This window comes from Peromyscus eremicus, chromosome 20 (genome assembly GCF_949786415.1).
Source record: "Peromyscus eremicus chromosome 20, PerEre_H2_v1, whole genome shotgun sequence".
In the NCBI taxonomy this organism is placed as follows: domain Eukaryota; kingdom Metazoa; phylum Chordata; class Mammalia; order Rodentia; family Cricetidae; genus Peromyscus; species Peromyscus eremicus.
Genome location: NC_081436.1, coordinates 12,558,191 through 12,582,373, shown reverse-complemented (window position 1 = coordinate 12,582,373; position 24,183 = coordinate 12,558,191). Strand labels below are relative to the sequence as shown.

General features: G+C 40.7%; 1 protein-coding gene across 1 annotated transcript in view; it reads right to left on the bottom strand.

Moving 5' to 3' along the window:
• Positions 1-17,130: 17,130 nt before the first annotated feature.
• The window catches only part of Kif21a (kinesin family member 21A), a 127,617-nt gene continuing 120,564 nt past the window's right edge, over positions 17,131-24,183 (bottom strand). The window contains exons 33-35 of the mRNA XM_059246935.1: positions 23,742-23,912; positions 21,984-22,183; positions 17,131-18,290 (exon numbers count right to left, since the gene is read on the bottom strand). Of these exons, the coding sequence (XP_059102918.1) occupies positions 18,197-18,290; positions 21,984-22,183; positions 23,742-23,912 (465 nt within the window). The 3' untranslated portion in view covers positions 17,131-18,196. The remainder of the gene's footprint in view (positions 18,291-21,983; positions 22,184-23,741; positions 23,913-24,183) is intronic.

Here is a 24,183-nt window from a genome sequence, read left to right as displayed (position 1 = left end):
TAGATACATATTCTGATAGTTCTGTTTCTTTTCGACGCCCTAGCTAACACAAACACAAACAGAAGAAATTAATGAAATCCAAACATTCTCTAGTCACAGATTCAATTTTATTTATATTGGTAAATGGTATCATTTTTATTATTTTCTAGAATTGAACTCAATATATCCCCAAATATATAAAAATTGGGCATGGCTTCTGAAATAGTGCATTATTTTTCATGCCTAATTGAGTTCAAGTGGATTATAGAGCAGCACAAACCTAAGGGAAGACATGCTGATATTTTCACCTCACGCAGTGGACTGGACACCTGCCTGCCAGAAAAGCAAACAAGAAATAGAAGGAAGGTCACCACTTAAAGTGAATCAGTTATGGAGGAAAAGTAAAAGAAATATAACACCAGACATGGGCAGTCACACATTGGAATGAAATTTGTGGTCACTGAAGCCCAAGCATCCTCATTCACAACATAGACCAGTGAATTGCTCTGTTTTATGCTTGATCTAAAGTGATCATTATCAGTGAACAAGTGTGGAAAAATAGAGGCAATCATATTTTCTGGTTTGACATGGAACCCATCAGAGGATGAAAACAGAAATTATATGATTTGTCGTCTAAAACACATTAGATTATCCAGAGAGATGTGGCTGGATGTTTACTACTATCCACCTTGCAAGGAATGGAATGAGAAATTAAAGTTTCAAACAGTTGACAGGAGAAAAGAAAGAGAAAATGGACAGAGACGATAAAGAACAAACCTTTGAACTTCAGCTACAGTTGCTTTTGTAAAGTTATATGTTGGTGCTAATTTTTTAATCACTTTATGAATTCTAAATAACTTGGCTACTGTGTTTTATAATAAGCCTCTTTTTTGTACTTTTAGGAAATTTTACCTGGTTTTGTAGGTTCCTGAGTACTTTTTAAAATTTTACCCACAGTATATGAATATTCCTGCTGTTCTTTCTCAGCAGAAGTTGGTACCATCATTGTTTTTAAATTCTAGTGGACCAGTGTTTTTATATTCTATATTATATTCTAATATATTCTATATTCTGGTATCTCATTGTGTTCCTTTTTAATTTTCACTTTTAATGGATATTATAAATACTTTCATATATATATTTAAAAAAAAAAAAAAAAAAAAAAAACAGCAAATGGGCTTAAAGCCACCCAGCATGCCCTAAGGTGGAGGGCGGGCAGGCGGGAGCTGCGGTGTCTGAGTGCTGATTTCTTGAGGGATCCCCTGCTGGCTTCTCGTGATTGTGAGAACTATCAGTCAGAAACAGAAAATGGTACTGATGAAAATAATCCATCCTTCAACTTCTGCACATCTGGGGGGTAACAATGCCGGTTCTTTTTAAGGAAAGAACAAAATCCACCGGCTCTCTGGGAACCTGCCTGCCTTTTCTCCCACCCTACGGGGTTCGTTTTACGAGACAGCGTGAAGCTCCAGTGTCGGAGTCTAGTTTCTACCTTTTATTTAGTTTCTGTCTTTGGGGAAAACACAAGCGTGCTGATTATTTGTCAGAGACTGAGTTTCTACCTGTGTTACTTCTATGCCTCAGAAAGCAGGGCATTGTTTTGTTTTGTTTCTCAATCCTTTCTTTTGAGAAATGCGGTGGGTTTGTTGTCTAGAACTATCAATAAGCAGTCAGCACAACACAAACACACAGATATGTTGTATGAGACACATCCAACCCAGAGAAGATTGAAGTCAAGTTAACCCTTCAAAAAAGTATACATCTATAAGATCAGATACTTTCTAAGAAGAAAACAAAACAAAACAAAACAAAACAAAATAGTAATTGATAAGGCATTTCTGCAGTTTGGGGTTGGAATTTGAGGTAAGGTAGCCAGAAACGGTGATAGTGGGCATCAGTTTAAAATACTAAAAAAAGCGTTTGGCTGTGGGTCTCTGCATCTGCTTCAGTCAATCACTGGACGGTCATCTGCGATGGCAGTTAGGGTAGTCATCCATCTGAGTACAGGGGAAAGCTAAGTCAGGCACCCTCTCCACCATTGTAGGAGTCTTAGCTGGGGACATCCTTGGTGGTTCCTGGGGGATTTCCCAAGCACTTGGCCAAGCTTCTGGAGTTCAGTTGAAGAGAGGGAGGAGGGATTATAGGAGCAAAGGGAGTCAAGATTATGATGGGGAAAACCACAGAAACAGCTGACCCGAGCTCCTAGTGGGAGTTCACAGACTCTGGACTGACAGCTGGGGAGCCTGCATGGGACCGAACTAGGCCCTCTGAATGTGGGTGACAGTTGTGTGTGGCTTGATCTGTTCGTGAGGGCCCTGGCAATGGGACCAGGACCTATCCTGGGTATATGAACTGGCTTTTTAGAGCCCACTCCCTATGGTGGGATGCTTTACTCAGCCTTGATACAGTGGGGAGAGGTCCTGCCCCGGCTTGGAGGCCTTACCTTTTATGAGGAGTGAATGGGGGGGTGGGGATGGGGGTGGAGGTAGGGAGGAACTGAAGAAGGGGAGGGAGGGGGAATGGTGGTTGGTATGTAAAATGAAAAAAAAATGTTAAAGAAAAAAATTACGGGAATGAAGCACGTGGATTTCTATGGGAAGAGTGCTGTGGGTAGAGAGAGGTCAGTAAATTTGAAAGCTCTGAGGTAGTGTAGGGCAGGCCAGAGTAGTATCTATTGTGACTACAATCAAAGGAGAGTAAGAAAGAAAAACTGAGTAAAAAGAAGTGATGGAGTAAGGCTCACGAAGGCCCGTGTGACCATTAGGAGGAACTCAGCTTTACTACAAAGTGAAACCCATCAGGAGGGTTAACAGGCAAGGGAAATACTGGTGCTGTTTTCAATTTCATTATTTAAGTTAGCATACGAAGTAAATGCTATTCTTATATCATTTTCACACTTACTCCATTCTTTGTTTTCATCTTATCTTTATTTTTTTTCTTCCTTCTCCATCTCCAATAAGATCTCTGCTTCACTTCTGTTAGATTATTAAAGAAGCAGCTGTAGCTAGAAGACAGAAAGAAAGAGGTTTGGTCTAACCTTAAGCTGGACCGTGTTTATCCACAAGGGAGCATCTTGTCACCCACATGTGAGGATGGCCAAAATGCCAACAGAGGAAGATTGGATGAGGCCCCTTATAGAGCCAGAAATGTCTTCCATAGTCCACAATGGACACTGGGAAGTGTAGTCTTTCAACAAGAAACTATTACCTTCTCATGACCTGGGTTTTACTTTCATGTCCAACACACATAAAAATGATGATGTGTAAATCATAGCTCTCACCTCAAAAGGGATACAAAATAGTTTAGTGTGTAACCAAATATGAGTGACCATGGCCCTCATAAGGACAGATTTAAATGACCCCAAATGCCACATTCCAATGCAGTAATGGTTTCATAAAATTTTTATAAAAATAGAACGAAGAAAATTCACAAAACAACATACTTTTCATCTACTCTGGTGGAAACATCATGCAGATGGGCTTCAGCAGTATGGGAAAACCTCTGCTGTAAGAGTCAGATGTTATCCTGATAACATTCTCAGCTTTGGGGTTAGTGGAAACCAGGGGATCTGTTTATATATTCTAAAAGGGCTTGCCTAACAATTACATGATGTTGTCATACACAGAGGTGGGAAATAAATGGCTATTTACACGGTTAAAGATGTCTCAAGATATTTGTGCTTAACTATGTAGCATTTCAAAATCTACATACTCATTGAAGCTCTATTCAGTCAGCTTTCATGGAATGTTTAATGTCAGTCTGATTTCCTTCTGGGAACTTTAGTTTACATATATATGCAGACACACAGATAGATGGGCACACACACATTAAAATTTAGGATTAGAATCTATATACATTGTGTTTATCTTCCTGAGGCTGGCTTGATGGTGTCCACTTTCTTCCACTTATTTTCTGGCAAATGTCATATTTTATTTTTCTTTACAGCTGACTGAAACTTCACTGTGCATATGCTGATGGACATCCAGGGTTATTCTGTTTCTTAGCTATTAAACAGTACAGCAATAAATATGACATGCAGGTGTCTTTGTGGTAGTGTCAGCAAGGAACAAAGGATGCTTTTTGCAGGTTTTGTAGAGATAAAATGTGTTGAAAACAGAGGCAAGGGGAAACTCGAAGACAATGAGATCAGAATTCGAGAAAAACAACAGGGCAGATAAGCTGGAGATCCTGGAAGCTGACAGGAGGAGGGAGATGGATAAGAGGAAGAAAAAAGCGTTTACATTTAATATCAGAGGACAAGAAAGTAGGCAGCTAAGCAGTAGAAGTCTATGAGTAGCTGCATGGGGGCAACTTCAGAGAGAGAGAAAGAATGCTGAGTGTTATGTAAACAGGCTTAGAATTTTGGCAAATATCATAAAATAGAGATAGAAAAGGGGCAAAGAAACTATAATTCCCATGGGCAGGCTAAGTAGCAAGGGTCTGTAAGCAACTGTGTTAAGGGAGGTCTTCTGGGCTGTGTACAAATAGCACAGTTCTCATTGAAGAGACAGCTGTTCCTCATATCTTCCTAACATGTCTGTGATTATATTTTGTTTGTGCTTTAACAAATAAAGCTTGTCTGGAGATCAGAGTGCAGAGCTAAGCCACTAGTTAGCCATAGAGGCCAGCGTGTGGTGATACACATCTTTGATCCCAGTACTTGGGAGTCACACACCTTTAATCCCAGCACTTGGGAGGAGGAAACAAGAAGTGATAAGTTGGTGGAGACAGAAGCTTGGCCTTTTTCGGGGTGAGGGGCTGGCAAGGTAAGAGGTAGCTGTGGATTGTTCCTTTTTCTCTCTGATCATTCAGCGTTTACCCTGATATCTGGCTCCAGGTTTTTATTATTAAGTTCAGTTAGGATTCACACTACACATGTCTTCAGATATTTCATGCTTCTTGGCATTTCTAGAATAATTTTATTCTCCAGGTGATTGACAGGTCCATTACTTAGTGCTGGTCTGTGACTCCCTAGGATTATATCCCATAATAATGAGGAATGATGCCTGTGAACTCAAAAGAAAGGTATTGCAACCAGCCATTTATTAGAAGGTAATATAACCTCCCACTAGACCAGAAGTGGGGGGGGGGTTCCAAGAAAAGATACTGTCTTCTTGGCAAGGATTATCTGTTTTAAAATGTGTCTTAGTCAATGTTCTATTGCTGTGAAGCAACACCATGACCATGACAATCTTTATAAAGAAAAGCATTTCACTGGGGCTGGTTTACAGTTCAGAGGTTTAGTCGATTGTCATCATGGTGGGAAGCATGGCAGCATGCAGGTAGACATGGTGCTGGAGAGGTGGCTGAGAGTTCTACAACTGGATCAGCAGGCAGCAGGAAGATAGAGAGCCACCGAGCCTGGCTTGAGCATTTTCAACCCCAAAGCTCACCCCCAGTGACACACTTCCTCCAATGAGGCCACACCTGCTCCAACAAGTCCATACCTCCTAATCCCTGCCCTGTAGCATCATTCCCTAATGACCAAGCATTCAAAAAATGAGCCTATGGAGACCACTCTTATTTAAACCACCACAAAATGGTTACAGAAGAGAGAGGAGGGTAAGAGGCAATGTGTGATTTGTCTTCTCCCCGGACAAAAGATGGCTGATTTCTTCCTGGTGTTAGGGCTCTGTCAAAAAAGTATATAGTTACTTAAAGGTCATCAAGCAGAGAGAAACCCCTTTCATCACATGGTCAGAAGACTCAAAGGTTAATAAACCACAAATCATGACAACCAGGAAAAGGAATTCTATGGTTGTGACCTAGTTTGGCCAGGTGTTGACAAAGCATAGGGACTGAAAGGTGTTCCCAGATAATAGAGCAGGAAAGTCAGGAAAGAAGAAAGGTGACAAGGGACAGAAAAATAAATATCAGCCCTAATAGTGTGTCATTCTAATGGCACTCAAGTGCCATCAGTAGTTTGTTTGTTCTCTTGAAGAGACACACAAGGTTTTCTTGTGGTTCACAAGGAGGATGCTTTTCTAGAGTCATGAGTCCTTGGAAAGCACAAGACAAAGAGGCTACCAGAAATTATCCCAAAAGGTTACGTGGTTTAGTTTTCAATTTCTTTAGATTTAAGAAGTCATTGGTGAGAAAAGGCTCTCTACAGCATCTCACAGGGCCAAAGACCAGAGGCCTCAGGGGGATTTCTAATTTGGACAAGGGACAAATGGAATAAAGAAGTCTCAGGGAAACTAGACTCTTGAATCAACTTCCAGAGATGTTCCCCAAAGAACTCATAATTAGTTCACTCTACCTCTCAAAGAACTGAGAACTCCAGGTACAACTGAGATTAAATTGTATTCTCAGGGCAGGTAGCACCTCTTTTGTTGCTGAGTCTACACAGGTCAAGTCCATTAGCAATATGAATACTCCATCACAGTCCAAATCTTGGAGTGATTCCATTCACTCAGAGGCTTTTTCTATCTTGTATGGAAAGACCTCCAATCAATCGGTGAAGGGCTCCACCCATAGTGAGAGTAATTGGCTGTCCTCGTTTGGTGACACATGGGTGAAATCAACTGGTCATTCTTCCCCAGAGTAGGAGCCAGTCCTTTGTGTTTCCAGGTGAGCAAGCAAGGAAATCATTCCTCATTTTCCCTCACTGTCTGGTCCCCAAATTGTCTTTTTGTAAGCTATTGAGTTCTAGCTTTGACCTAATGAAATGCTTTATAGAGGGTGTGAAAACTTTTTTCACCGATCTGTGGCAAATAAGAGTGATTTTCCAGAATCCTCCTAAACCACCCCGATAGTTAGATGATAATCTATTCTGTGCTTCTATTATTTCCTCACAAGAGCACCGGGGTCACCCCCAGTAGAGGAGCCATGGTCACAATTTGATTAGCTGCTTCTTTGATGGCACTGTCATCCTACCTGTGTACTTCAGACACTTCATATGTTCCCTTTTGATGTCCTCTACAATGAACAACCGCTACTTTCCTTGGTTGAAGCATGGGTGAAAATAGCTATTCTGTTTCTTTGTGACATGGAATAGGGGAGTTGGCAGCAGGAAGAAGGTGTGGGCATGGAGAACTGAAAAGACATATTTAGAAGCAGCATATATGGTGACCCTCTTGCTTTCCTCTGAATTCTGGGGCTCCGGTTAGGGCTATCAGTTCAGTCAACTGAATTCTGGTCCCTGGAGGAGGGACTTTGCTTTCCAGGGAGTGAGGAAGGATCACTATAGCATGCGTGACCTGATGGACACCCAAGCTTAGTAAAAGAGCTCTCACCTATCAATGGAAGCTGATCAGGGTTTTGCTGAGGGAGTTTAAAAATTCCCTCTTGACCTAAATTTGTAGAATTATTTGTTCAGAGTCATGTTTGGGTCTTTTGTTATCTTCATCTTCCTCCAGGAGGAAGAAGGTGTGGTTGAGGGAGGACCAGATTTTTCTTTCAACAGTTGGACCTACTAAGAGTAACTCCCGGTACTTTAGAAGTCTTTCTCAGTTAAGTAGATACCTGTTTTTAATTCTGAGAGTCCGGCCATATTATGTGGGGGTCAAATCATGTCAGGCTTACTTTAGTCACTTGGAATCTACAATGTGGCTGTGGCTGTAGCTCTGAGCATGCTGGCCACCCATTCACTACAAGGTCTAGTTCTCAGACTATGGTAGCCTATGTGTTGTCATGGGGACCCCTGGGCACTCTCAAAGCCATATTTTTTTTCTTTCTTTTATTTAAGAAATTTTTTTATTCACTTTACATGCCAACCACAGATTCCCCTCTCATCCCTCCTCCCCCAGCCTCCCCACCCAACCCCCCTGTCCCCTTCTCCAAAAAGTAAGAGCTCCCATGGGGAGTCAACAAAGCCTGGTACATTCAGTTGAGGCAGGACCAAGCCCCTCCCCACTTCATCAAGACTGAGCAAGGCGTCCCACCATAGGTAATGGGCTCCAGAAAGCCAGATCATGTACCAGGGATAGATCCTGGTCCCCCTGGCAGGGGTTCCTCAAAAAAGACCAAGCTATATAACTGTCTCCCATATGCAGAGGAGCTAGTCCAGTCCAATGCAGGTTCCACAGCTGTCAATCTAAAGTTCTTGAGTTCATACGAGTTTGGTTCAGTTGTCTCTGTAGATTTCCCCATCATGATCTTGATCCCCCCCCCCTTGTCAAAGACATATTTTTTTCATTCAGTTGTGGACAGACTTAGTCTTTACAAGTTAGAAGACTTGAGTTGGGTCTGTTCTGTGAGGAGTAATTGTTTAAGGTCTTAGAAGGCCCAGATTCTCTGGCCTCCAGGTCAGAGCTTGTGTTTTTACCCCATAGGTATCTTTTAGGGACTGATATGGGGTGCAGGAAATTTCCACATATCCTGGAATGCAGAGTTTTTAGAATCCTGCTATTCCTAAAAATTCTCTAAGTTGTTTAAGCATTTTTATAGAAAGAAAAAGAAAGAATAAGATACACCCAGGTCTCATTTGAGCTCCTTCTTTCTCTCGGATATGGTAAATCCTAAATATTTGACTGATGGTTGGCCCAGCTAGCTGAGCCTTGTTCTTAGATACATCACAGCTCTTACCAGCTAAAAGACTGAGGCATGCCTTACATAGTTCCTTCCTGAGAATTGTGTATAGGGGCACAAAGGAGAAAGTTGTCCAAATAGTTTAGGACATAGGCTTGGGAGTTCGAAGTGACGCAATCAAAATCCCACAGAATTCGTGGCAGAGCATTGGTAAAGGACAGGGGACAGGGAGCTACAGTCCTGATCTCAACTGCTCTGACACCATATCCCCCGACTTCTTCCAATTTTACTAAGGGCCATGCCAACCAGATTCCCACAGCAGAAACGTAAGTCCATTCTACTTGCAGCCAAGTCTCTCCTGACAAGCTAAGGTAAAATTAATGACAAGAACTCATTAACTCTGAGTTCTTCATAAGTTTTTCTCTGGAAAGCTTACCTCTGTGGTTTCATTGGACAGGTACCTCCTGTCAAAGCAAAATCTTTCTACCTCTTGAGGCAGCTGAACAGAAACATCAAGAATTATGAATTGTCAAGTCAACCCACTGCTCAAATTAGCCAAGCACAAGAGCTGAATTCCAAGTGAGCACTCTGCCATAAAGTTGCTATTTAACCATCCTCTCTCCTGTGGGAACTTGGTTCCAAGTATGCCCTAATGTCTGTGAGCAGTCATGATGCATTAATGTTCCCCAGGCACACCCACTGAAGTCCAAAAACAGAACAACGAATTTTCTAATTTCAGTCACCATCGTTACAGGGGACATCACTGCCCTCTACTGGGATCGCTGAAAAGTGTTCCTGAGAATGTTTAATATTCAAATCTCCATGCAGCTTATCAAGAAAAAAACAAACAAACATAAAAAACCAGCTTCCTAGAATCCACAAACTAAAAAACTCAGGGTGTCCCAATGATCACGCTATTTCCCAACATGTTTTTTTTTTTCCCTCCCTAATCTCTCATTCCATAGAGCAAATTACTTCAGTCCCTTACAACTTTGCCTTAAGCAGCTCCAGGACAATGACACACTAAGACAGAAAAGTCCTTGGTTAAAGAGCATCGGCAACCCCATTACACAAGGCAAAAGTCTGTGTAAGCTAAAGCCATTGCACAGTTGAATTTTATGGAGAGCTTTAATTTATGTGTCTAAAATTTATGTGACCAAAAAATCTAAAATTGGGGCAAAGTTGGCAAATGTGTAAAATGCGTTTTTAATTCCTCCCTGTTTTTGTTTGTTGTTACCGCCCAGGTCTTTCTCTCATTGAAAGAGTCGAGTTCCCCTGCCCCCGCCCCCAATTCCACCTGTCAGCATAAAGCACAGGAAAGCAGCTGGAGAATGTCTGCCACAGAGCAGTCAACACTGGTGACTTATTTTCTGAGTCCATGGATAACAACCCTGGGTGCTCAACAAAATCGTCTGGAAAGTTGTAGTTTTATCATTAGTGTTACACGCTCTTGTGGTTTAATGCAGATGCTTACTAAGTCAGGATTTCAGAGAACAGGAATTCAAATTGTTTTTATGAATGAGTAAAATGTCTAAGTACACTGTAAATTTTTGGAGAACATTTTCTTACATAACTGACCACGAAAGTTCTCTTTCTCTCAGTTGCCACTGCTTTTTTATTTTTAAGATTAAAGTTATGCAGTTATCTCAGGTTATAAAAGGTGATTTTTACAGGAAATATCTAAGGTAGGTGCGTGCATAGATGAAATGTGATCACTCTGCTTCCTGGCTCCCAGCCACTCAGCCTCACGAGTTCCTGCTGAAATGACTGAGGTATCACCATCCTGTTCTGACTCCATTATGTGTTTGCATAGACAGTTCTCAGCCCTCTACCCGCTTCTCCCAATGGTCACATCTGCCTTCGCAACACATTTGAGGTTTCCATGCTCTTGACTATGTATTATTCAAAATAATTGGCACTTTATGTCTAAAATAACTACTATACTCTTCGAGGAATACATGTTTCAAGGTCACTCTGATCCTCATCTAACTTTAATGGAAATTATGGTCTTTGTGATTTTTGCCTTTAAAAACTCTATATCCCCAAACTTGGGCCCCAACAGACTTTTCAGAGGCACAAGACTGCTCTTGGTCTGGTCATCAATGAAAAGGACGTAAAACTCAATTGGATTAGTCATCATGATAGTCAATAACTGTCCTGTGTGGATTATTACACTCACTGCTGCCATGCCTTTCTCATCATGATGGCATGCCTCTGGGGTTGTAATCCAAAATATCTCCTTTTCTTCTCTAAGTTACTTTTTGTAATTAAGTTCTATCAAAGCAACAGAAAAATAACTCATCCAACCACAGAAGACCAGAAGCCAAGGGATGTTGGCCTGGAGTAGTAGTGGAGATGGAGAAAGGATAAGACAGTACAAGATCACACACAGCACTAATCAGTGGTCTTCAACCTGTGGGTTTCGACTCCTTTAGGAGTCTAAGGACCATTTCACAGGGATTGCCTAATACCATTGGAAAACACAGATTTTTACATTATCATTTGTAACAATAGCAAAATTAGTTATAAAGTAGCAATGAAAGTAATTTTATGGTTGGGGGTCACCACCGCATGAGGAACTGTATGAAAAGGTCTCAATGTTAGGAAGGTTGAGAGCCACTGCATTAGGTTATGGTGTCAAGGATGGCTTCCAGACTTTTCCCTCTTCCTCCTTCCTCTCAGGACACTACCAGCATCAAATTAATCTGTGGCAGAGCCACAGGATCCTCTACCACCCATGTACCCCCACATCCAAAAGACCCCTTAGAATCCTTTTTCTCTCCAATCATGAACTTTCTCTCCATTTGCAAGCTTGGCACCTACTTTATGCCCAGGAAACATTCCAGCTGGACCATTCCAACAGCCTCTAATGAGTTTGGCTACATAAAAGATCGGTTCCCTTCCCTCCATTAGCAACAGAATAATGTGCCACATAGCAGAAGCTTTCTCGGCTTCCTCAGGGGATGTGAAGTCCAAGCCACCACCCAGTCCACAACTCATTACACTTTTTGGAATTCCTATTCTCCTTCTCTTTCCTCTGCACTTTTATTTCTCATGACTGCCTCTCTATGCTAGAATTCAAGCATCACCCCTCAGAGAGGGAAAAAACAATCTTCATCCTTCCATTTATCTGTAATAAAGTTAAGTGAAACCTGGTCCATGAGTTTTCAACACAGTATCTCCAGAAAGTGGATGCTGGAACTATTCCACAAATCCCTGCAAACTGCCTCTCAGTAAATTGTTCCTTTAAGCCTCCATCAACTGATGACATTGAGGTAATTACAGTGCCTTAAAGGACTAGAGAGGAAACCCCAGGCCCAGCACACTTAAGCAAGTGTAGAAGTAACCATCTTATTAAATAAGAAACACAGAGCCAATGTAAAGATAAAAGCTCAAGAGGTCAGAGCTAAGAGCCTTACCCTTCCTGCTTCAGTGATCCTCTTCAGCCAAGAGAGACCTACTTCCTGTGTGTTTGTCTTTATATAGACTTTCTGTTCTGCCTTCTCATTGGTTGTAAACCCAACCACATGACCGCCTCATCACTGCCTGTCTGTACAGACCTCCAGGTGTTCTATGGTTGGTATTGAGATTAAAGGTGTGTGTCTCCAATGCTGGCTGTATCCTTGACCACACAGAGATCTACCTAGCTCTGCCTACCAAGTGCTGGGATTAAAGGCATGCAGCACCACCACCCAGCTTTCGCTATGGCTTGCTAATAGCTCTGACCCTCGGGCAACTTTATTTATTAACATACAAATAAAATCACATTTCAGTACAAATAAAATATCACCATAAGCAAGTGTGCTGACTGTCTCCCACAGTGGGCAATCACATGCAGGTGTGGTGTCACGCTCTTCTCAAGCTGCTATCACTGTCACTACTTGAAAGCCGCATTCCTCTCACACATGGCCTCCAGGAACAGTGGGAGCTGCGGACAGGTGCAGCTAACATCTCCCAGTCATAGCGTGATTAATACTCAGATAGAGTAGGAATGAGGTCCAACTAACAACCATCGTGAGGAAAAGCCTGCATTTTAGCGGGTTTAAACTGCTCTTGCCGACTGGATCTCAGCGCTGTGCAGAACAGAATCCCCTCAGAGATGTGATTCTCAAGGCAAAGGCTCTTCCTGACAGCACCTGTATTGCCTGGGAAGTACAGTAGCTAGATATACAGATTCTTGGAAATAAGTCTGGAAAGAAGCCAGGAAATCTGAGCTTTAACAGGTCCTCCAGGTGACTGATTAATGCAGTTGAAATGAGAACCACTGGTTTCAGCTAATTCTTACCAATCCCGAGCTTTCCCAGTGCCACCTGGGCTGTGAAGAGTAGAATGGATTCCTGAAATGGAGATTGTGAATCATGTGGTACACGCTTGTGTCTTGGGGGCTGCTTCTCCTTTCTCTGAATGAGACTGGACTTTGATTTTTGTATTGTAATAAGAAACTCTCAAGAACAATAAAAGACAAGGCAGTTTGAACATGTCTGCAAGTCCCTAGCAAACACAAACAAAAATTTCAAAATTTTATCTAATTTTTTTTTCACCTGAAGGTGGGGATCTAGTTTTTGCTCAGACAGAAATGGGCACAGCGGGCCAATTTCTCACCTTTCCTCTATAGGGATGCTTAGACCATGTTCAGTAATTAGTGTTCATGCCTCAAAAGATATTTTCCTTAAGTCAGAGATGTTGGTTTCCTGGGGAAATCTGTGTATAACTTTGCTTAATTTAGTATAAAAACAAATAAGCTCAAATGGTGCAGAGACACAGCCGTATAATCTCTGTACTTGGAAGGCAGAGGCAGGAGGATCATATTTTTGAGGCAACCTGATCCGCATAATGGGGCCCTGTCTCAAAACAAACAGCAAATCCATACCAACTAAAACCGAAACAAAATCCTCAACCTCAAACTTTCCCTGATTTATTTGAGGAAATGTCAAAATCAAATACAACAAATAAGCAAGGAACTTCATAAAAAATTTTCAAGTAAGAGATTAAGATATAATTGCCCTCAGACCACCAGTCACCAGGGCAAGGTACAGTCATCTGGATTTAAAAGCATCTCCATCCTGGAAGACCTGGTAACTCGGACACCTGGCAAACTTTCTCTGCAGGGTGGTTCTTTTATAGGAAGGTGGACTAGATGAGGCCACTTTACCTCAAGAAAATGTCTAAAGTAAAAGTTACTGTCATTGAATATATGTGAAGATATGTCACTGTGACTGGTTCAGTAAAAAGCTAAATGGCCAATAGCTAGGCAGGAGGTATAGCAGGGGCTTCTGGACAGAGAGAGCTCTGAGAAGAAGAAAGTTGGAGTCTGCAGCCAGATGGAGAGAAAGCAAGGATGGGCAGAACAGAGTAAAGGGAACCAAGCCACGTAAAAGAATGTAGATTAAAAGAAATGGGTTAATTTAAGTTATAAGAGCTACTGGGTCAAGCCTAAGCTATAGGCTGTTTTTATAATTAATAATAAGTCTCTATGTCATTTTTTTTTTTAATGAGCTGACAGCCCAAGTCTACAAGTCACACGAGAAAATCATCTCAAGTTATTGATTCTCTGTTGCTGGTGTCTATGCTACTTCCAGGGACTGGAAACTCAGTTTCCAGGAATCTTCATTACTTGTCTTAGGTGCAAGAACATCAACCTACTTGGCCAGTTAAATCAGGAAAAGAACTTACTGATTGTTATTAGGCAAAGTGAAGAGTTCCTAAGTCTCCAGACAATGGGATTTGGTCACTGTATAGCCAATGTGAATGTCCAAAAATGTACCTCATAGTTGTTGCTTTTGTTCACTAGATAGATACCCACAGACTGCACACAGACAGCAACAAATCTGTTTTGTTTAACACCTCCATGGGAAATGGTCTTAGCACTCACTACCCCCATCATATAGATTCATTTAGTGCCAATGCTTTTATCACTAAATTACAATGCGAAGTCTGTTTTCTGTATCTGTATGGAGTCATTTCTAAGACACATGCCAATCTAGGCACAAGAGGAGGGGCCATTTGTAGTTGGCAAAGAATTAGAGGTGTGGGCTGGAGAGATGGCTCAGTGGTTAAAATCACTAGCTGTTCTTCCAGAGGTCCAAAGTTCAGTTCCGAACAACAACATGGTGGCCCACAACCATCTGTAATGGGATCTGGTGCCCTCTTCTGTATTGCAGGCATACATGCAAACGAAGTACCTGTACATAGATAGATAGATAGATAGATAGATAGATAGATAGATAGATAGATAGACAGATAGACAGATATTTTAAAAAAGAATTAGAAGTACAATTCATAAGAAGAAATATCATCAGTAGAAAGTTGCTCAGTAGTGCCAAGTAGTCCATATGGATGGCAAGAGTCTTAGGATCCTGTACACACAACTTTCTCGCCTTCTTTTGTTTCCTCCAATCAGGTATAGCAGTGGGGAGCAAGCACAGCAGTTACTATCAATTCATTCCTGCGCCCCACTACCTGAGTGTACATGGCAGCAGGCCGATGCCTTAACAGAGACGGCCACTGCCAATGATTTGGACCCTGAAGACAGCATGAGGAAATCTCAATTAAACAAAGTTCAAATCAGAATTTTTTTTATAGTCATGGAATAAAGGGTTATTGTTCCTAGACAAACTATTGAAAGTATTGTTAGAAGACATGGGGCCTAAAGTTTGAATTTTTAATTAAAAACACAGGAAGTCAGAATTTTTCAAGATACTGATCATTTTAAAGGGAGAAATTCAGCATTTTGGGCTGTCCTTGCTAGCTAGAGCCTACTTTAACCTCCAGTTCCAAAGACCAAAGACTAGCGAAGCACCATTGTGCAAGATGCAGAACGCAACCCCCTTGAGCAGCTTTTACTTTCATGGCTGAAAACTTGCCATTGTATTGTTACTTAAGAACAAGCCATGCACACATTCGCTGTAACATCTGGAGTAAGTGGTGTCTTCCAGTGGTGGACAGTCCTGAAGATGGACCCTCTGCAAAATCTAGTTGTACTATGCACAAAACACTTTCTAGAGGGTTTTACACATACATTAACGACACAGGCTCATGCCATTTATATAGGGCTACTATGGAAAAGGATCTTAAAGTTCAGACTCAAAGAGGTCAAATGTTCTTCTCTCAACTCTTAGCAGGAAATGGAAAACTATAGCAGTAGGCCAAATTGGGTACCTCTCTCATCCACTTTAAATCTAAAATCAGTCACTGAACTCATAACTTTGCCGACAAAAGGATGTCTGTTACATTTCCATAGTCACACACAGCTTTGCTCAAATCCTTGCTCCCTAATTGCCCCCCCCCTCTTCTCACTCTTTTCCTCCCACTCTCTATTATTCCTTCTTCTGCTTTCAAATAGACCTTGATAAACGTCCCTGCTGTTGTATGAAAGAAAACATCTAATACTTGTCTGCATGATGACTTCTATTCACATCTATTGCCCAGCAATGATGTGATTTCATTCTCCTTCATGTGTGTCTATGCTGTTTATTGCTCCATCTGTTGAAAGGCACAAATCTTGTCTTAGCAACTGAGATGATTGCTGCAATTTCCTTCAGGTATATATCCGGGAGTGGTATCGCTGGATTATATGGTTGTTTTAGATTTCTGCTTTGGGTTTTGTTTTGGTGGATTATTGGGTTTTGTGGAGAAGAGGTTATTTGATTTTCGTTGGTTTTTTGATGCTGATCCTTGCACATGCCAGTTCATTCTACCACCGAGCTATTTCTCCAGCCCTTAGCTTTGGAAAGGTCTGGCTGGTGGATGAAGCTAGCTTTGGACCAATTTCACTCAGGCTGGGCTGAGACTCTTGAAGCCCTACCTCTGCCTCCTAGGCCTGGACCACCACACCCAGCTAATTTTAGCTTTTGAAGAGTTTTCATACCATTTCCCATAGTGGCTGGACAAATTTAACTTCTACCAGCACTTTTTTTTGGGTAAGTTTTACAATAGCCTTCTCATGGGTGTGAGATGGCATCTCACTCAAGTTTTGATTTGTATTCTGTTGATGATTAACGTGTTTTTGTGTGGTTCTCAGGTAAGAACCATCTTCACATTTTTAAGAAGCTGTAAAAACAAGAACAGTAGAGGCTGGAACTAGGACTCAGTGATTAAGAGCACTGGATGCTATTTCAGAGGACCAGGAAGATACATTCCTTAATTTAAAAAAAAAGTTCTTCCTCTAAACACCATACATGTGCACAAAGGAGGATAGAACAATAGATGTACGGCTCAACCTAAAACAAACAGGTAATATCTGGGACCTAATAAAAAATATAGCACAGAGCTTGGACCCTGGAAGCCTCTCCTGCAGCTTCCTTCTGCTCTGCCATCTTGTGGAGATGCTGGGAGGCCTGGTTGCCGCCTTCACATTTATCACAATGATTTTTTGTATTATTATCTATGTTCAAATCCCTCAGATTACATCAATTGATTTAATATTTTTAACTAGTGCTTCCATGGTCCATCAAGCTGAGGGTACAGCTGGGGCTTCTCAAAGCTGTTTCATGACTCCTGAGCAAAGGAACAGTTAGATAACAGTCTTTGCTCACACCACACGCAGACAAAAAAGTTTTGCCAACCCTGGAATTTTCTCACAATTAGAAAAAGATTAATAGAATAAAAATAATTCATAGCATCATGTTTATTTAGGCACTAGCTAACCTTTCATTTACAAACAAATATTTTCAAGGCAAAAAAAAAAAATAACACAAGACGATAATTTCAAAAGTTATACCATTGCACAAAATTAAACTTGCAGAATTTACAAATTAATATTCTGAGCAGACAGATAAATTATACATCCTTTAACAAAACCCAATCAAACAGCATTTAGAAATTCATACAGTCATAATGCAAGATAGTCTCTCTTTACAATCTACCTATTTACATTGTTTCCCACCACAAATGATAAAAGTCTACCAATGTGTGCAAACACAGTATATTTAAAATATATTTAGCAGCATATAAAAATCAGAGGAAAGAGAAAGGAGCTATTACTATTAAATAAAAAGAAATTAAAAGATAATAATAGAAACAATTCCATAGGAAAATAGATCAAAATATCTTTCTGTTAGGAAATCAACAGCTTGCTGTCACGGAATCCAGGCCCAGCACTAAAAACGCAACAGTTCTGCGCCTTTTCAGTCCTGAGCACAGAATGGAGAACAACTGAAAGCTTTGGTCAATACAGGTAAACATGAGCATTTTAGCACAAACTGTCATCTTTCTTAGCAGACTAAGGCCAATTATGAGAAATCGATAACAGTTTCCAAATTTTATTATCCCATTACATTGAAAGAGCTTGAAATTTGGAACCCCTTACAGACTGACAAAACTCCTGAAGAGCAGACTACAGCCTGGTTAACAGTCCCAATGTATGTTTAACTGCGTAAGTTATGTGAACACATCTGAGTGAGTTAACAGGGAGGAGTGTTTTACTCCGGGTATGCTTCTTACTGTTGCAAGAGCAGACATCTTAGAACTCAAATAATTTGAAAGTATCTCTTTTATAGCTAGGCACAAAAATCCAGCCACAGTAAAAGTACGATTCAAGCAACACATCAATTGTAAGAAGCATATGTGTTGGTAGATATTAATATTACACATATAAGACAGTACAGTTTTATTAGAATACACTTTATCTAGCAGATGGGTTCAGATATATTTCCAGTTGATTCCATTAATAATAAGTGTAGGACATCATCTTCAATAAAGAACACAGAGCATCATCACAGTGTCAGTTTATGCTTATCTCCACTCTTGTTTAATTACTGCAGATATCTTCCCCCAGATCTCCTGTGTCAGAGATTTGACCATCTTGCAAATTGTGGGCCTTCCAGATTCTCACAGTCCGATCACTACAAAACAATAAATTAAAAATGGACATATAAACAAGGGCAGAAATGTCCAAAAATAGCTCTAAGAATGACTTAGGGAAACAATTTTCGTCAAAGGTCTTTGAATCAGGCAAGTAAAATGTGTACAATGTTGCATAAGAAAAACAAACACAAATTCATAGACTGTTTCCTGAGTTCTTTTCTAGATCACACAGCACAGAAAGGAGAAAAAATGCATATAGAACCATATAGAGTGACCAAGTTGAACAGACACGAAGCAAGACCTGAAGTCTGTAGAGTTGGGAATTTGCCCAACCCAGAACAAAGGAGCCTGGTCTATTCAGGGAAGGATTTTGTAAATCTCCATAGGAGTCAAGTCTTGTGTTTCACTGGGACAATTGAGCACTGGTTAGACTGAGGCTCAAGAATCAGCTTAGATTAATCAGAGACCAGTGCTACTGGGGGAAATTTTTTTTTTTTAATTTTTTTAAGACTTGCTAACTTGGCTGAAGCTGAAATATCACCTGTGATTAATAATCTGCTATTTTATACTATTTACTTATTGATTTATTTATATTATATTTTTAAAAATATTATTTTAAATAAAATATTTTCAAATTTGAATATATTTTATTTAAAATATAAAATAAACATATTTTGTTTGTTTATATTATATATTATTATAAGTTATAAGATTAACTAAAATTATAAGAGCTCCATTGAGGTGCAATCTTATGACATTCATTGAAATAATGGAAAAATATTTCCACGGGGTCAACACAGAAAAGAAGTGGTCCAAAGGGGCCAAGACTGCACTTCAAGCCGGTAGCTGAACAGTGGCAGGCCACTGGTGCAGATGCACCCTCAGTTGCAGTGGAGAACCCAGGGTATTGAAGATGACAGGGCCGTGAGACTTGTGCCAAGGAGAGTGGCAGATTTGGAATGGGGCTTGCCTGAGCCCACAAGACCAGCTTGTGTGCGATGGATGGCAGAGCTGGAGAAGTGGACCTGCTCAAGAACTGTAGAACCAGAGGACCACACAATGAGCAAGTCCAAGATGTCAGACATTGAGCTACAGAGCTGGATTTCGTTTTTGCTCTAATCTCATTTATTTTTATGTCCAGGTTTTCCCCTTTTGGAATAAAAAAGTATAACATTTGTTTTTTATTTTATAGGAGTCCATGATTAAGAGACTAGATTTGTAAAGACTTTAGAACTGCCGGGCGGTGGTGGCGCACGCCTTTAATCCCAGCACTCGGGAGGCAGAGCCAGGCGGATCTCTGTGAGTTCGAGGCCAGCCTGGGCTGCCAAGTGAGTCCCAGGAAAGGCGCAAAGCTACACAGAGAAACCCTGTCTCGAAAAACCAAAAAAAAAAAAAAAAAAAAAAAAAAGACTTTAGAACTTATAAAAGTTGGATTGTATTCTATATTATGATATTAGCATCCTATATTGGAGACAAAGAATTGAAAAATTATGAGATTATGGCTTAAAATGGTGTATGTCAAGTGGACAAGGGGAGAGTGTTCTAGTTAGCTTTCCCTGTCTACTTGACACAGCCTAGAGTAATGTGAGAAGAGAGCCTCAACTGAAGAACTGACTAGACCATAGTGACTTGTATGCCTGTCTATGGGAGAATTGTCTCAATTATTAATTGATGTAGGAGGGTCCAGCCTACCATCAACAGCGCCATTCCCAGGGCTGTATAAGAAAGCTAGCTAAGCAAGCATGAGCCAGCGAACAAGCCAGTAAGCAGCATTCCTCCAGAGTTTCTGCTTCGAACTCCGGCTTGACTTCCCTTGATGATGGACAGGAAGCTGTAACAGCCTGCTCTAAGTTGCTGTTGGTCAATGTTATCACAGCAACAGAAGGAATTCCAAAACTCCTTTAGAAAAATGCTTTATGGATAGCAGGCACTGTAAAATATTTTCTAGGTAAACTATAAATAGCGCTAAGTTTAAAATAGACCTTTGTGGCTAGGGCTGTAGCTCAATAATAGAGTAATTGCCAAGCAAGTGCAAGACCCAAGTTTCCATTGTAGTACCATCACATACACAAAAGAGTATTTAACTTCTTAGATTTTATTGACTATTTTCCTACGATGAAAAAAATGTAGTAATTTTATTGGCATCTAATATTCCTTGAGTAAGAAGAAAAGTTTAATTCCAAAAAAAAAAAAATGAGATCATCTCATGAAAGGTAAGCATACTCACACATCAATCCCTGGGACCCAGTGGTATATAACACTTAGTCTTATCTTAAACACATTCTTTTCCGTGAGTTATTAAAGATGTAACAAGTTTACGGGCAAATAAAGAGAAGTGGGGACTTTCCAGCAAATAGTGTGTCTTAGAGAAAGCATCACTGAAGCAACTATGATACCCAAGGTGGGCCATCACTCATCCAGAGAAGAGCCTGCATGGTCTGTGTAAGGTCCTAGATCATCTGAGCTGTAGACATCACTCATCCAGAGAAGAGCCTGCATGGTCTGTGTAAGGTCCTAGATCATCTGAGCTGTAGACATCACTCAGTCAGAGAAGAGCCTGTATGGTCTGTGTAAGGTCCTAGGTCATCTGAGCTGTAGACATCACTCATCCAGAGAAGAGCCTGCATGGTCTGTGTAAGGTCCTAGATCATCTGAGCTGTAGACATCACTCATTCAGAGAAGAGCCTGCATGGCCTGTGTAAGGTCCTAGTCATCTGAGCTGTAGACATCACTCAGTCAGGGAAGAGCCTATCTGGCATTCATGGGGTCCTAGAGTCAACCCTCAGCATAGAAACAACAAAGAAAAAGAATTCAGCAAAATAAAGCAAACACAGTTTGCTGTGTTTTCCATTCTGACTAGGAGCTGGTGATGATTGCCGTATACCTTGTATTACTGCAATGGTCCCATCCTTCTTCCTTGTTCAAGTGTCTTAAACGCCAACCCCATGAGGCCTCCCTCCATAGCTGCTCCGCTTCGTTACCCCACCCCTGCTCTGCTGTCACTATTGCAGTGTCCCCCCTTCCTTATTTCCTGCTGCTTCCAGTTAAACTAGAAGGTCGAGTTTATGTCTGCTCGGCATTCTGCTCTCTTCTTAAGAGCGGGCGCGTAGAAGATCCATTATAAGTAATCAAATAAACAAGAAATGAATTAGTCAATCCAACTATTCCAAGGAGGGAGGAAACAGATTGTTACTACCACATTCTTATGTATTAAATGAGGAAGGAAGTGCAAAGATTGTTAAAAATAATTTGTTCTAAATATAAATAATAGCAAATTAGCTGCTTTTCTGAAGACAAAAAATTCAAAATTAGTCATTAATGAATTTTTTTTTAAGTCACCAAGAAAAGATCTGACAGCAGACTCCATGATATGCAGGATACTAAGACAGAAGTAACCTAACATTTTGAAGCTAGCCTAAACTCAAAGCTGAGAGTGTATACCCGAAATTATAATTTAGGAGCCAGGTGTGATGGCACCCCACTACAATCCCATCTCTTGGGTAGCTAAGACAGAAGGATGATGAGTTCTAAGCCAGACTGGGCTAAACAGCAAGATCATATTAAAAATAAATCAATGAAAGTAAATCAGTCATTTTGAACCAGTTGCTAGGACGACTGTAATGAGAGAGGGATCCCCACTGTTCCATGTTTGGAAAACTTATGAACTACGGTATTTGTCAAGTCTGACCACAAGCATCCCGCCCAGAGCAAAACCACAGGAGGAAACTTACTCGGCTGCAGTGAAAATGTGGGTGGAATTAACACATATGGCATTGATGGGACTGTCGTGGCCTCTCATCTCTCCCACTGGCACAAAAGTATCCACGTTCCAGAGTTTCAGAATGCCGCCTCTGCAGCCGCTGAGCAAAACCGGGTGGCCTGGCACCAGGCCCAGGGCACAGACCCAGTCCTTGTGTGCATTTGGGACTTGCTGGGAGAGAAGAGAGAAAGCAGCATTGAAGAGAAACCCCACAAAACCAGTGGCCACATCAAAATTGGTTACAGGTCTTTTAGTGGTGAAACTCAAGAGTCAGGAATGCAGAACGTTCTCAAAGTTACAAAAGTCCATTTCTACACAGTCAGTGATTTGAGCAATAAGTCTACAATTTGCTTCCCAATTTCCAACCCTGTTTTCAGTATTAAAGACATAGCATTAGCAATCTATAGCCTCTAAAAGACTCAGAAAACACACGAAAGTTTTCTCCTTTTTCCTTACCAAAAATACACATAATAAAACAAGTTGGAAAACTACAAACTGCATGTGTATGGATTAGAAGAACTACCTCATGAAATCAGTTTTACACTCTGCTAGAGAATATGGAGGCCTGAGGAAAATGGGAGGTTATCTATTTCATAATGAACACAAAAATCTATTAGATGAGACCATATGATGAGATTTTTATGTATAAGCATTTATATTCACAATATAAACAATTACAACCACGAGTCTATGTCTACGAAAGAGTCTGAGGTGTTTTCTACTACTGTTCATGCTACTTGGGCCTTTTGCCTCTAGTTGCAGACTGAAAGCAGGGAAGGGGTAGCAGCTATAATCCCTCCAAATGTATACATGCAGCAACAGACGCAAAGAATTGCAAACGATTTTCTCTATTAACTACTTCCTTCCTGTCAGAGCTAGCAGTGAAAGACACTGCTCATCTCACTGATACACTGCAGCCCCGCTATCATTCTGTAGGAAATGGAAACACTGCCTACTGGACTGAAGAAAATGCTCCCAGGACTGAGAAGTCTCTCGACTCCAGATAATCTTCATGCAGCTTGGGGGCTTATGTACATTTAAAAATGGTGAACACCTGCCTCAAGGTGGTTGTATCTAATAAAGAGATCTACACAAAAATTCTACATCTTTCAGTTTTCCATCTTTTCTTACCTAGCATGTATTAGTTGAATGTTTACCTTCTTCCAATTTACAACTCTTGATGGAAGTAACTTTATTGGGGATAAAGTATATAAAATATATTTGATATTGAAAGTGTAAAATTTTATGTGAATCTACACAACCTCCATTCTCAAACTGTGAGTGTCAAACCCGTTGGGGGTCGAATGACCTTTCTCAGGGGTCACCTAAGACCATCATAAAACACAAATATTTACATTATAATTCATTACAGTAGCAAAATTACAGTTATGAAGTAGCAACATAAATAATTTTATGGTGGGCGTCACTACAACAAGAGTTTTATATTAAAGGGTTGCAGGATTAGGAAGGTCGAAAACCACTGATATAGAAGACCACTGAGTTTTTTAGACTGAGTCTAGTTAAATTTGGTTTGTGATGTTTACATTTATTTGCAAGTTGTTTTTATAATAAAGACTATAACATTATTTTAAAACTAAAAAAAAAAAATCTTTAAGAGAAACCCCTGACTGAACAATGAGAATCCATATAGACATCCCCCAAGTTATTGGCCTGACTCGTGTGTGGTGTTGAACTAGCCACTTCACGCCACGCGGAGTTTCTGAATTACCTGAAGAAGCCCTTTCTGAGCCAAGTCCCATTTCTTGATTCCATTGTCCCTGGACCCACTGAAGAGGTTATCCCCTTGAATGGTCAGTGCTTCTATCCCGTCATAATGGGGAGGCTCAAAGTTGTGGGTGGGACTTACAGTTCCAAGAGCCCCTTCAGTCACATCAAACATCTACAAGAGAGAATCAGAAAGGCAGCAGTTATCCCATTGGACTTTTAAATATGTGCGTCCATGTGCTCATTCAGAGGGACACAAACGTGCGGATCAATGATTTCTTAACTGCACTGACTTTTTAGGGATGACACTGAGGAATACTCTGAGCCCTAGTTCACACTGACTTTGTTTGCATGTCACATCTGCAAACTTCAAGAAAAGCAACTGGATTTTTTTTCCATATACGAATAAAGAAATGTGACAGTCAATACTAAAGGTATTATGTATC